The sequence below is a fragment of the Prionailurus bengalensis genome, chromosome B1 (genome assembly GCF_016509475.1).
Source record: "Prionailurus bengalensis isolate Pbe53 chromosome B1, Fcat_Pben_1.1_paternal_pri, whole genome shotgun sequence".
Classification (NCBI taxonomy): Eukaryota; Metazoa; Chordata; class Mammalia; order Carnivora; family Felidae; genus Prionailurus; species Prionailurus bengalensis.
The window spans coordinates 45673887-45687900 of NC_057344.1; the positions used below are offsets into that span (position 1 = coordinate 45673887).

Genomic DNA, 14014 nt, shown 5'->3' on the forward strand with positions numbered 1-14014 from the left:
AGGACTGTGTGGCATTATGTGTTCCAGATTAGATGTGTCTCCAGAAAAGACGAGAAAGTTGGAACACAAAGGCTTAGCTATTAGCTTTAGCTATTAAGTCAGAATCAGATTCAGAAATGCAGAGAAACTGTTAGTTATATAAAAACCATAAAACATAATAATAAACATAAAACATAACATGCAGTGGATCCTGAGCATAAACCCAGGAGCCAAAATGTCTAGATTTAGGTCTTAGTTCTGCTACTTACCAGTGGTGTAAACTTGGACAGCTTACTTACTCTCTCTGTGCCCAAAGTTCAACACTTTCACAATCTACCCCATAGGATTACTTTGAGGATTAAATGAGTTACTTTATGTAAGATGCTTAGAATAGTTTTTGATAGCAGTAAGCACTATATAACTATAAGCTATTATTTTGTTATTAATGCTAGTACCATTAGTGAATACAAATATTCACTCTATGTGACACTTACAGGAAGAATGTATATCTGGGGAAAATTCCGGAGAAACACCCATTCTCTCTTCAGGTAATCCAAAGATCCAATGAATACAATGTCCTTCAGTTCCTGCCGGGTATAGCTGCTAGCTCTCAAGGGTATTACAAAATTCCGAAGCCCCATCAGCGTTGAGTGGGCATCTCCAAAGACACATGCTACCACATGGTTCCGAAACTCATGTTTTGACTTGTCCATTCGTTTCTAAGCATAAGCAGGCCAGAGTCTGGTCAGTTTTAGAAACAAGCTGAGAGTCCCTCAAAGAGGGCTCCTTCCCCTCATACCAATACTTCTAGGTACATCCACAGGAGTACTTCCACAAGGATAATGTAATTCCGCAAATTGCTCATAAAAATGGAATTTATCTGCCTTGGGCAATTCCACTTTTTATCTTTTTGTGGAGTTCCTTCTGACTCCACTGTTTAAAGTCTTTTATTAGCCTGGAGTACATCAATTAAAACTCAAGTAAGTGTCATTCCTTGAGGTGTGACATCATAGAACCAAATGGGGAACACATCTTTTATTGTCATTACATGTTTTTGGCCTTGTATGTGCTATAGTGAGATTCAATGGAAAGCTAAAACATTACAAGTTCCTTTGCTAAATTTATGTTTTCTAGTGAGCCCTGAAAATCACGTCAGGTTGTACAAAATTCTTCAGTTTTCAGTGGATTTTTGTATATACGAAAATATCCATTAGTTTGGAACATGTGAAATTGCCTTTTCATGGGCCAAAAATGGTTGAATATTGGTCATTTTATATGGTTCCACCTAATACACCAAACTGATTCAACAGATGCTTTGCAAAGTTGAAGAAATTCCTATGCAAAGTGCACAAAAGAAATAAAAAGGTCTCAAAAATTCCATCTGAACTCAAGCATTTATACATGTCCCGCACTACCATCAGCAGCACCAGTTGTCAACGTTTCTTTAATATCTCTAAGTTGAAAATAATAATGTACATGACAAATATTTAGGTTAGGTTTCTCCCACATTCACAGAGACTTTTAAGAATGATAAATGTCACTTAAAAAAAAAGAGAGAGATGATATTCCTGTAGGAAACTCATGTTGAGCCTTTGTCTGATTTCTTCCAGGGAATGAGTCAAGGTCTTCTCTAGTGACACTGGGATGGGCTGGAAGGAGCACTGGATCTGGAGGAAGACCTGATTCTATATTCTTTTGTATGACTATGAACAAACTAGTTTAACCCTCTCACCCTCAATTTCTGTAAGTTTCAATGGTTTAAAAATAAGAGTGAATTCTGTTGTGGAAATTAAATACCATATTGAAAATGTAATGCTCAAATAATTAGCTGTTGCTCAATACCTATTAATCAACTCTGAATCTTATTGAATTCCTAGAGTTTCAGAGGAGGACTCTTGGAAGGTGGTAGAGAACAAGTTAAATGCATTTAAAAGCATTTCATGTATGAGTGTGTTCTACATTCGTCTGCTCATGAAGACTCAGAATACTTCAAATGGATACATCATCCTCCCTCACGCCCGTCCTTAGCTGGGTTAAATGACAAGCTTCTGTGAAACACGGGGTGATAAAATCTAACCAGATAAATAAGTAACATCTGACATCTCCACAATTAGTTTGTCAAATTAGCATATATGAGGAAATACTCTCTTTTCAGAGGGAATTGCCCTGTGAGGGGAAATAAAGCTACTTGTCTGGAGAGCCTTCCCAGAGAGTGATGTGAATCTTAACCAAATCTATTAAATAATTGTCTCTCACTAATCCGATTAGTTGTAACTTGAATAATGAAGCCTCTAACGGTATTTAATGTAACATGCCTGAAGTCCAACTATCGCTCTTCTGAGTAGAACTAAACAATTAGAAACAAGATGCATGGCAGAGTGCATTAATGGGCACAGCTAGAGAGGCAATTTCTCCAACAAACTGTGGCACAAAACTGTCTCCCAATTGAGAAAGATGGCAGCTTTGGGAGGAAGTAGAGGGTGCACTATTTGTTCAAAGTAACTTAGGCCAACCACTTCCACTTGGCCCTTCCACAAACCAAACCAAATTCGAAGACCCCTTGAATTCTGCAGTATGGACATTTCTCCTCTATGGCCACAAGTTTCAAAACCTTTAGAATTTCTTAAACTAGAAGCCCTTTTAAACTTATCAAAAGACTTAGTTGGTGTCCTGAACTATATTCTACATCAAGCGTCAGAAGGGAGCTATCTATCATGGCAACCTGTCTCTGTGCTTAAGAAGTAGGTATGAGAAAACATCTGCCATTTCTATTTCTTGGTCTCTTGGATACCTCCATCTGCAACCAACTTATCAACCTTTCTAATGATTTCCCTCCCACTGAAAACATGTTTATCTTCCTACTCAACGGAGTTTATTTTGCTTAGTTTAGAATAAGACATCATTGCTGAAATGATGAATTTCAGCCGCAACCCTAATAGTGTTCTAGTTGATATGACAGTTCTGACAATTTTGTGCTTCTGATCAAATGATTGATCAGGCTTTTACAAAAATTGGAACATATTCTGTCAGGACACTGGTACCAAGCCACAAGAGCTCTGTGTGTGTGTGTGTGTGTGTGTGTGTGTGTGTGTGTCTAACAGAAGAAAAGTGAACTGAACTACTTTTGGAAAGCAAGAAAAAGATATAATTATCAATTAGTCATAGTTGAAAAAATGATATAGGGTTCATACAACATATAATCACTTTTATTAGTTATATTTACCAACTACTGCTTGCAAGTAAACCACTGAGATTATGCTAACTCTGGAAAATGAGAATAGATGAGGATCCAGAAAGCAGGTGTCAGAGCCTGGATTAGGATACAGACTTTTTACATCTTAGTTGCTGGCATTTCAGTAAATTGAGTTAGTTCATTTCCTTGAGAAAACAGAGGCAGGGACAGGATTCTAATATCTATTAGGATTCATCCAGGTCATGCATCTGGGAGATACACTCTTGCCTAATGTATTATGCTTAAGTACAGCCGGCTTTAAGAAAAACCACTACAGAAAATCCAAACTTTAAAACCAATAATTAGGAAAATGTTTATTTACTTTTTAAAAAAGAAAGGCTTCAGAGTTCTTGTAAATGGTTTCCCTGGTGCACTGAAATTAATTAGATTTACTAGCAAAACAGCAAAGTGTCAGGAGAACATTATTCTAAATAACTGACTCAGCTAAACCCTGAAAGGAGGGAAAAAGTAGTTGAACAATCTGATCTGATTGCTTCAAATCCCAGCATATTACCCACATTGTCTTTGTCAAATGCTACATCTGTTACCCTGCATACAATTCATATGGGTGGAAAGGAATGTGTCCTTCCTTTGAAATTCACAGTGTACAAAGAGAAATGGCAGGCGCTTATAACTAGTGTAAGGACTTACTTTCCCTAGATGACTAGCTTTATTTTATTTGAGATTTGGTGCAAGATCACCTACCAGAATCACTCTGTCCAAAGCAATTGCTCTGCACCAGTGAAACATGCCGCTGTCATCAAGCTGGTCACAACCCGGTTCTGGTTCATACAGAAAAGCCCTAAGTAGGGAGAATGGAGAGTTAGCTGAGAACATTTGGGGCACTAATGTAACAGAGCCAAGATGTCAGAGTCATTAGAACCTTGCACTCAAAGTGCAAACAACACAAGGAAAGTGACCTTCAGTCTGTGAGAGTCCCGAATAAAGATTCATGTCTGAAGGACACCAATGAGTGTATCACAGCTGAAGACATACTAAGCCTGTTGTGTGTGTGTGTATTTAACAGACCTATCAGTCTCTCCTTTTACCTTACATTATACTGCCTTAAAGGTAGTTATTTTTGCTCTTAATTTTGCTACTGCAGTGATGAAGAAATCATGGGAGGTGTTTTGGGCACCTGAATATAGAATTTAAAAGGCTGTGAGATTGAGTCATGAATGCGGTCTCTTTCCTTGGCCTGTTTTACCCCCTTCTCTTTTCTATATCTTTGTGTATGAGGCCCTGTTGAATATGAGGCCCTGTTGAAACATCCTCACTTACTCCATCTGTTTTGCATTCTTTACAGCTTCCATCCCTGGCCTGCATTTGACTAAACTCTGCTCTGATCTTGGTTTCAGTCTTGGCAAAGCCCTCCACGTAATCACCCCACACTGGATTGGGCACAATGCTTGTCATGGATATATGCTCAACCACTGAAAGCGTTAGACGATCTTTGGAAAAATCTCCTGGCATCCAAAGGAATGCATATTTGCTCAGTAGAGAAGAGAGGAAACCCTTCTGGAAGCACAGAAAGTTCGGAGTTGAAAGAGGCTATTTGAGTCAGGAGAATCAAGGCTTAGTCTGCAGAAATAACCTCAAAATTCCAGGGACTGAACATAACCCGGGTTCTCACTCACACCATGTATTTTCCTCAGGTAAGCAGGTGCCTGTAGTCCATGCAGCCATCCCAACCTTTAAGGGCACAGAGGCTATACCATCTTAGGTTCACACACCTGGAACTCACATCCTTCTCAGTCATTAAGGCAAGGGAAAAGAACTGGAGAATCAAGACTGGGCTTTAAAAATTTTTTTTTAATATTTTATTTATTTTGGAAGGAGAGAGAGACAGGGCATGTGCCAGGGAGGGGCAGAGAGAGAGGCAGACACAGAATCTGAAGCAGGCTTCAGGCTCTGGGCTGTCAGCACAGAGCCCGATTCAGGGCTGGAACTCACAAGCCATGAGATGGCTCACCTGAGCCAAAGTTGGACGCTTAACCCACTGACCCACGCAGGCACCCCAAGACCGGGCTTTTAATTTCATTGGCCCAAAGTGACACGCCATCATTTTTGCTTACATTCCAGTGGCCAAACCTAGTCAGATGGCTCCTGCTAGCTTTAACAGGGTTGAGGAGCATAGGGAGTAACTGAAATACTTAATGATCATTGTAGTCTCTGCCAGACACTTTAAAGACCACTCCTTGTTTTATGGATCAAAGTCAAAGTGCTAACAAACGGTAAAGCTGGTGTTTCAATATACTGCCAAGGTTGACATTACTGGTGCTCAGAATACCCAATTTCCCTTTCCTTCCTTAGTATATGGGCAGCTGTGGGGTCACATGACCAGTTCCGACCAATGAAATGTGAGAAGTGATGGCTCAGGTAGTGACACACTCCTGTGTGATTCTTCAGGCTCTCTCGTAACCTGCTTAAGTGATGACCAGCCAGCCTGACAATATGAACACCCAAGTGGAGCAGAGGGCCCTGGCCTCACTGACCTGTGTTGGATGTGTCACGGGAAAAAGAAATACACCTTTGTGGTGCTAAGCCACTAAGATTTTGTGGTTGTTACCATAGCATAAATGCATCTTCTTCTGACAGAAATGCCTTTTCTAAAAAACATGTTGCACGGAATTGTAGTAACTGGAGAAGTCCTGAGGAAATGCTTTCTGCAGTCAAATAACCTTTGAAAAAGATGCTCTCTCTTTGAGATTGACACTGTGCCTTAGCGTATGAAAGGTTCAGAAAAGTCTCGCAAAAAAGAAATCCTTGAAAGTTTATATAATCCAGTGTTTCACACACTTGTTAGACCACACACACGTTTACCATTTACTTATTTGATATATTCATTTACTAATTTAAAAATACCTGTCACTATCTCTTGAAACGCCTTTTGGGACATACTGTACAATGTCACATGATAGGTTCAGCCCCAGTAATGAGTACATTATGAGAGTACTCTCCTGTGAGATTTTATCAAACATCCTGGGAGAAATACAACATATTGCACTCTGTGCTGCAGGTGAAGGTTTTTTTTTTTTCTTTCTGTGAATTAATACAGCTTGTTATTCAACACCTGGCCCAAAGGCTCAGACTGTAAGATAATTATCAAGCAATTTTGATGTCTTTAACCAAGTCGGTTTCTAAATTGCTATCTTAAGTCATAATTTTTCAGACAAAGGAACTTACTTAAACTTAAGATTGTCAGCTTAGAAGCGTCAGAAGACCCAGACAGAGAAGCTGCCATGGGAGAAGGGTTTGGAAATTAAGAGCTTATTGCCAATGAGATTGGCCAAGACTGAGGTGCAATCCTTTATCTTCCTCACCATTTAAGACTCCCTATAAACCTGGTGGATTCTAGTCATTTACCTAGCCAGAGAATGTTGCAACGTAAGCCTCAAGGTCAGTTTGACCAAAATGGGTTATCTTGTTCTTTCAAATTAACATGGCTTTTGGTGGTTTAAATATGGCTCGTAGAATTTGTGTACAAATTCCATAACTCGGGAGCTCTAACTCCTAATTCTAAGAGCCATACAGGCTCTCTTAATGGTACTAGATAGAACCGTGGTGATGGCTTTATGCCAGGCTTGTTAAAGAAACTCACCAGGGGACATACCTAAGATGAGTCTGTTTTTGATTTTTATCAGGATCTGGAGAACTGGCTATGGTACTCATTCATACAACCTACTTTTCTCTCCACGTGTAGATTCCTAGACACCATCCCTCAGATACTGACTAATATACCCAGGTTACCTTCAGAGAGGTGGCTTCCTGCTCTCCGCTCTCTTCATTCAAGTGTGCAAAAACTGCTACTGTTTTCCTTCTGGTCACTTTCTTCAGCCTTTTCACTTTTCCCCTCCTGCTCCCTCTTCCTGCCCCTTCCTCCATCCCCATAATGAGGACTCCTGGTCTTTTAGGCAAAAGGAGAATAATCTTCTCCCCTGCACATTTTAGCTTGACTCGGGATACCAAATCAACCGCTGTACACTTTTCTATCATAATAAAAGCATGATCTATGTACCCAAGCTGTCACAGACAACATCTTTCTTCATTCTGATGTTATGGAAAACAGATATGCCTTAGAGGAAACACCTGTTGGAGACCTGCATAAAAGAAAAGGCTGGAGGAGCCCCACTTCATCATAAAGGCATCCATCTGGTGTCCTTGCCAAGCAAAACCTGATGCAACTTATTTCACCATCTCTTAACTAAAGCTCCCTTCTGTCGTATGCCTTGCAAATGACATGATCCTTGCAGAAATATACCTTCCTAAAGAGAATAATAAATCACCTATGGGAATGTGCAGCACTAGCAGTCTTATAACTAGGAAATGAAGATTAGAACATAAAGGTTGATGCTATTGGAGGCAAGAGGTGCCACAGAACACCATCCTGGTCATTCAGGGCAAAAAGGAAAAGCCACACCCCAACCAGAGGTAGAAGTTTCCAGGGTGAAGGACCTTTCTGTATAGGAGAAACTGGCAAGAAATATGGTAGGAGTTCCCTGAGAGGGCCCTCAGCGGACATGTTTAGGATGAAGGCAGGGTAGTTCACTGGTCACAAGATGGGCTTCTCTTTGTGCAAGCAAAGTAGGACACTTCCACCTGGGAGCATCCAGGAAGCATCGAATTCTGAATTCCTCTCAGAGTCAGGTCTCTGATTTCCATATTCAGAGGCCGACAGGTCTAGTGTGTTGGGTGAGAACAGCTTTTGTAGCCAGTCCACTGGTGGATGTCCAGAGCAGCATGGGGATGAAGGCTCTAGCTTTCCTTGCTGATGACTGCCTTCCTCGAAGCTGCTTTCATATGCACGAAGCCAATTATCTTTTGAGTACAAGCGTGAACACATCCCAGCTAAGGAAGGCAGGCTCTTTCCTCTCTGCTCCCTGGAACCATTCTGAAGAGTATTTTTATTCTTCCATGTACATAGCAACTTATCCTGTATGAATCCTATCACTTAAAGGAAAATAGAAGTGAAGGACCATGTGCCTTCAGTTTCCAATGGTGACATCTGATGGAAGAGAGAGATCAAGCCATGTAGGAAATCCTCCGTTAAGGTGGGGTAGGCGTCAGTGTCAGGTCAGGAAATACAGTTTCCAAGACTCTAAGTCTGCTGTCATTATTTCCTCGAAGTTACAGACTTGACTTAGATTGTTCTTGAAGATGATCTACCAGTGGATGATATCCTCCACTGTTCATTGGTATCTATTATAAAGTTTAAAAGGCACCAACATTTCTTTTTTCTCTCTCACTCTTTTGCAGGCCACATTTTTGGATGTGTTAGGAAACCTGGCATGTAACCATTCTATCTGAAGCCCTTTTAAAACTCCATAGGTGGCTTGTAAATTCTTAGGAGAGTTTTCTGGCCTGGTTGCAGAACAATGTATTTTTTGCTCAAGACTTGAGTTAAAGTAACAGGTTTTAAAGGCTTAGCATAGAAAGGACAAGCCCCTTGGCTGCGCGTTGGGAAGGAGTGGGGAGGAATGTGTCAGTGTGCCCAAGAGTTTCAGTGCCCTTCTTGGTTCAGTCTTTGGAAAACGCTACTGAAACTGTACCTTGAAGGTGGTGATCAAGTTCCCACCAAAAATGGAGGGAATATCTTCTGTTCCAGGATCCCTTTGGTACTACTAAGGACTTTGTATCTTGAAGGCTACAGCTGCCTTCTCTCTGATGACTTCGTGTATAGTGACAAGGTGATTCAGTTTAAACTTAATCTGAAAATACTAATTGATTGTCAATTCTGACTACCACCTTTCATGTTCTAGGAAAAAGACAATCACCTAAAATTTGGGAATGTGAGGGCCAAGTTATATAACCAGTGCTTCCCACTCTATCCTGTGCCTGTCTCTTTCTCTCTCTGTCTTGCACACATTTACACATACTACACAGGTGCTATAGTCAAATTTTCAAATATGACCCTTTATGGCCACGTTACGATTTCATTTTTCTGGGTTTCACCTTGTTGCCACTTATTCATAATAAGGCATTATTTTTTACCTTGAAGGAAACTTAAGGTTTAAAAACTTGGGTTATTTTTTTACAGTCCATTCCCCTAGGAACCTATAGATGAGCAAATGGAGAGGGTTCCCGTGAGGTCTCAGACACTTTTGGGACCAAGAAACCAGGTAAGAATCTCAGGAAGGAGGAGAGCACAATCCCTGTCCTTGTTAGAAAGGCCTTGGTGATCACTTCCTTTTTCATGAGAAAGGCAAAGTGTGCACCTGGTTCTGCACCTTAATGACCAGCTTGGCCAGATATCCTTGCTGAGACTCTGTTACCACAAGGTAGAATGCAAGAAAACCTGCCATGAAATCTCAGGGGATAATCCATATGTTGGCAGCAGGCTGGTGGTTATCTCTAAATCATCATGCCCTCTTCCGCCTTGTGGAAAACCCTAGGAAAGGACGGGAGTGGCTGCTGCTGTGTGTTCAGAACTGGAGGTTCCCAGTACAGGAGATTTTCAGCACTAAAACTGGACCCTCTACTACCAGAATGGGAAAAAGCTCCCAGGGAGGGAGGAAAAGGGAAGGGAGAATAAAACACTTGAAACACTATGCCCAGAAAACCTGCCTCTTTGCTTGTAGGCGGATTTGGTTGATGTTCAGTGGAAGGAAAGACAGTTGGGTGGTCAGAGCCCCATATGTTTTAAGACAAGTAGGTTCCAGTGAATTCTATCTTCCAACCTCCTGCCTCTGGTTCCTGTCTCTTGATTCTTTGCATAAGAAAACATGGTGGTATTATAAACTTTAATAGTAAAGATTGTAGGTATGATTTGTTTTAAAAAAAATCTGTGAACGGCGTTTTAAAAAGGAGACATAATAAAATTCAGGGTATCATTGTATTCAGTGTAATCTTATTTCAGTCTACATAATCTGTAGACTGTGTTCTAATGTAAACCAAATAAGCTGTGAATAGAGTGTTCTGTTTGCCTTTAAATGCTGCTTTACAGATGGAGTCTATCAAATCTATGGCCTCTGTTTTCAATGTTTACAATTTAAAATCTCCACAAAGCCGTTTTTTCCCCACCATCTTGCTTAGAAATTAGACACAAGTCAGAGTGGTCCCAGACCAGGTGAAGACAATAATAAGATGGTGCTTCTAGTAGATAAACCCACATCTGAGCTTTCACTTGAGCATCTCTCTGTTAAGCTTTGCTTTATTTCTGATGGGTATAAACTGACAGCTTTCTGCAGAGCATTTTCTGTGAAAATATACATGTAGGCACCTCAGAATTTAAATTGTTACCAGACAGATGATCAAGGAGAAAGATAAAAAAAGACAGTTTCCCTCTTCCTCACCCACTCCCCAGACAGACCCTCATTTAAATCCCTTTATATTTTATGGATATTGCATTTGGGATTTCCTACAATTTGAGCACAAATGAGGCATGACCCAAAGCAGTAGGTACCTTTAATAAAGGCTGGAGTTTGTGCTGTGGGTAGAGGAGCCTGGGGCTCAGAGCAAACCTCACATCTCAGGAGAACAGTCTCCACAGCCCATCTTTTCAGCATGAGGCTATACTTTTAGGGTCATCTTTCCCACCCCGCCTAACACCTTCTAAATATCAAGTGACATTCTAAACACAGAGGTTGACCTAAATGAAAACTATTTTCCAGAGTTTGGGATACAATCTTCTCTGCTTTGTGGACTAGCAACAGAAAGATCAAGTCAGTTACTGATACTTTTGATCCTGACACACATTATTGAAGCAAATGAGAATTTCAGGCAAAAGACTTTTGCCTTTTTGGTGGGATATGGAGGTAGGAAGTAGGAATTTGAAATATCTGCAAACTAGCAAATTTTTCATTGTATTTATAGTTTCTGAGGTTTTATGGGATTGAGCCTGGGTCAGAGATTAGCATGACAAAAATTATTTCCTCATGCATTGAGTGAGAAGCTTGGTCTGGGCAATTATCAATAATAATAATAGCCTCCCCCCGCCACTGAAGAAATTAGGACAGGAAAGAATAGCATCCATCAAAATATTACTGGTGTGTGTGTGTGTGTGTGTGAGGTGAGGGAGGGCTATCAAATTGAAAGATACAAGTTGTGCAGAGGAAACAAAAATAATTGCAGGTTACATGAATGCTACTGGATTTTCTTTTTTAAATAGGAAGTTATTTGTGAAGTCTCCTTATCTACATTCCTTAGTTTCTCTGACATTCTTGTTGCTGAATGTCAACAAGGAGAGATTATTAGTGTGCTGGGGACTACAGGTTTTTGGAAACACTGAAAGGACCTAATGATGTGTTGAGGGTCACAGGCTTTTAAAATTTCCTCCCATCTGGAAGCCATCACTGGAGGGAAGGCTGTTGAATAAAGGCATCCTGAGTGTTGTAACATTTTACTTAGCACCAGTGACCTGTCAAGAAGCAATGGAGATAATGGCGGTGGAGGCCACTTGGGATCACTCATGACATGGGGCCCTCCTTCTGCTCAATGGACTACATGAAGGCTATTTTTTTTAAGTGGTGTGCCTTGATTAAAGGTGAAAAGTTAGAAGTAGGAGCCTCTGGGGGGTGGGAGAGGGAAAAGGCTGTGGTTAGTGTTCTTTAACAAGAAGTGATTAAAGCGGGGCTGTTATTAGGGATGAAAGGTAGAGTCAGGTTTTTTTATTCCCTCACATGGGGGACATAGAAGGGGATCTGCAGAGTGATATGGCCTTAACAAGGCAGGAGGGTCACAAGCACTCTCCTTAGAGGTTCCCTATGTTTTAGCTCTTTAAGTTAAAGATTAATGAGAACGAAGGAGGAAAGAAGTAGAATGTTCCTCTTGTTCTGTTCACCTCTAATTTGAAATTGAGTTTCTGCAGCACATCAAGTCCTTAACTTTTCTTATATATGACTATAAAGGTAACATTCACATCTGGATTTCCTGAAGCCAAGGCCTGTTGCATCAAGAAACCATCTGGATGCTCCACCTCTTACCTCTACTGCTTAAGCTCCAGAAGGAACTTTGCAATATTCTTTACTTAGTTCCAGCCTTTTAGAGGAGGGAGAGAAGGAGGGAGGGAGGAAGGGGGGGGGGAGAGAGAGAGAGAGAGAGAGAGAGAGAAAGAGAGAGAGAGAGAAGAGAAGAGAGACAGGAGAGGAGAGGAGAGGAGAGGAGAGGAGAGGAGAGGAGAGAATGATCCTATAAACTTTCTGGAAACTTTGCTGTAATTTAAAAATCACCACCAAACACACGCACATATATACACATTTTGGCAATAAAATTCCTTTGTATGTCTCACCTAAATGTCCCCCGTGCCATGGAACCTGTGCATGTTGGTAAGTGAGTTTTGCCTTGTATCTTTATTGCCCTATCTCACACCAGGGACAAGAACACCCGATGGTCCAACACTAGTCACCCAACAGGCAGAAGTGCATGCCTATCCCTCTTTGCTGCCCATGCAGACCAAGTGGAAGACCCCAAATAGTGCACTGTCAAAGGTTTCAGCTAAGAAACTCTGGCTTAATAAATTGGCATCTGTATACAATTACATAGACACTTAATACAAATGTAAATGATATCTGCCTTCCTGATGAGTAGTTTCTTGACTATTTTGAAAGAATGCAACTGCCTTCCTATCATCTCTTTCTCCTCCACCTCAAAATCTCCATGGAAATAGATTCCAAGTTATATCTGAGCTCTCATCACTCTGTGAAAGGAAAAAGAAATTATATGCTCTGTGAAATCTTCTCCCCATCTCATTCATTAGAGCATGTGAAAGGAGCCTATTCTCTCTCACTCAGGATGCTGGGAAAAGTCTAACAGTAACCACACCAGGTTTCAGGTGTCTTAGTGGTTATTTTATTCTACTCTTTGATTCTTTAATCTTTTAAATTATCATTATCATTATTATTATTATTATTATTTTCAATATATGAGGTTTATTGTCAAATTGGTTTCCATACAACACCCAGTGCTCATCCCAAAAGGTGCCCTCCTCAATTAGATGTCTGGAAATAATAGGTAAAGATTAACTTTAGGATAATTTCACAAAGGCAATAATTCTCATCCCAAACTTTTACTAAAAGTTTTGAAGTTAAAAGGGTATTGAAGAGGTTGGAAAAGTAGAGAGGCAAATAAGGAGTACCCACATAAAGAGCAATTTGACTCTACAATTATATAATCTCAATTTCCCACTGAAACAAAATAATCTTTTAAATCATCATCATCATCATCATCATCATTATTATTTTGTTTGTTTCAGTGGAAAATTGAGATTATATAATTGTAGAGTCAAATTGCTCTTTATGTAGGTACTCCTTATTTGCCTCTCTACTTTTCCAAGCTCTTCAATATCCTTTTAACTTCAAAACTTTTAGTAAAAGTTTGGGATGAGAATTATTGCCTTTGTGAAATTATCCTAAAGTTAATCTTTACCTATTATTTCCAGACATCTAATGAAATACTGGTCAACTACCTATCTAGAAAAGTATTGACAAATTTTTTTCTGTGAAGTGGCTGGGGAGATAGTATGTTAAATATCGCAGGCCAAGATGCAAAAGTGGTATTATGCAGGTAGCTATATAAGAGAGAAATTAAATTTTCACAATCTCTCATTGATAGTATTCAAAATATACTACTACTATTGCTACTACTAATAATAATAAATATATTTTTGTATTACAGATCTACTAATCAAAACAAAGAAATTTTTAAAGGGATCTTCCTTAATTGGCATTCATAGTTAGTGTTCTCTGTCATCAAAATTAATTGCAAATGTTCTTATGTTAATGCTGACCCTAATAAGGTTTAACATATATAATCTTTGAAAATGTCTGTTTACATAGATAGGTACTACCAAATACTGATCGTACCCCA

The 14014-nt window shown here is 40.0% G+C and overlaps 1 protein-coding gene across 1 annotated transcript in view; it reads right to left on the reverse strand.

Annotated features, from left to right (window-relative positions):
- KCNU1 (potassium calcium-activated channel subfamily U member 1) overlaps nt 1–14014 on the reverse strand; it is a 148251-nt gene that overhangs the window by 22476 nt on the left and 111761 nt on the right. The window contains exons 20-21 of the mRNA XM_043564441.1: nt 3917–4013; nt 474–698 (exon numbers count right to left, since the gene is read on the reverse strand). Of these exons, the coding sequence (XP_043420376.1) occupies nt 474–698; nt 3917–4013 (322 nt within the window). The remainder of the gene's footprint in view (nt 1–473; nt 699–3916; nt 4014–14014) is intronic.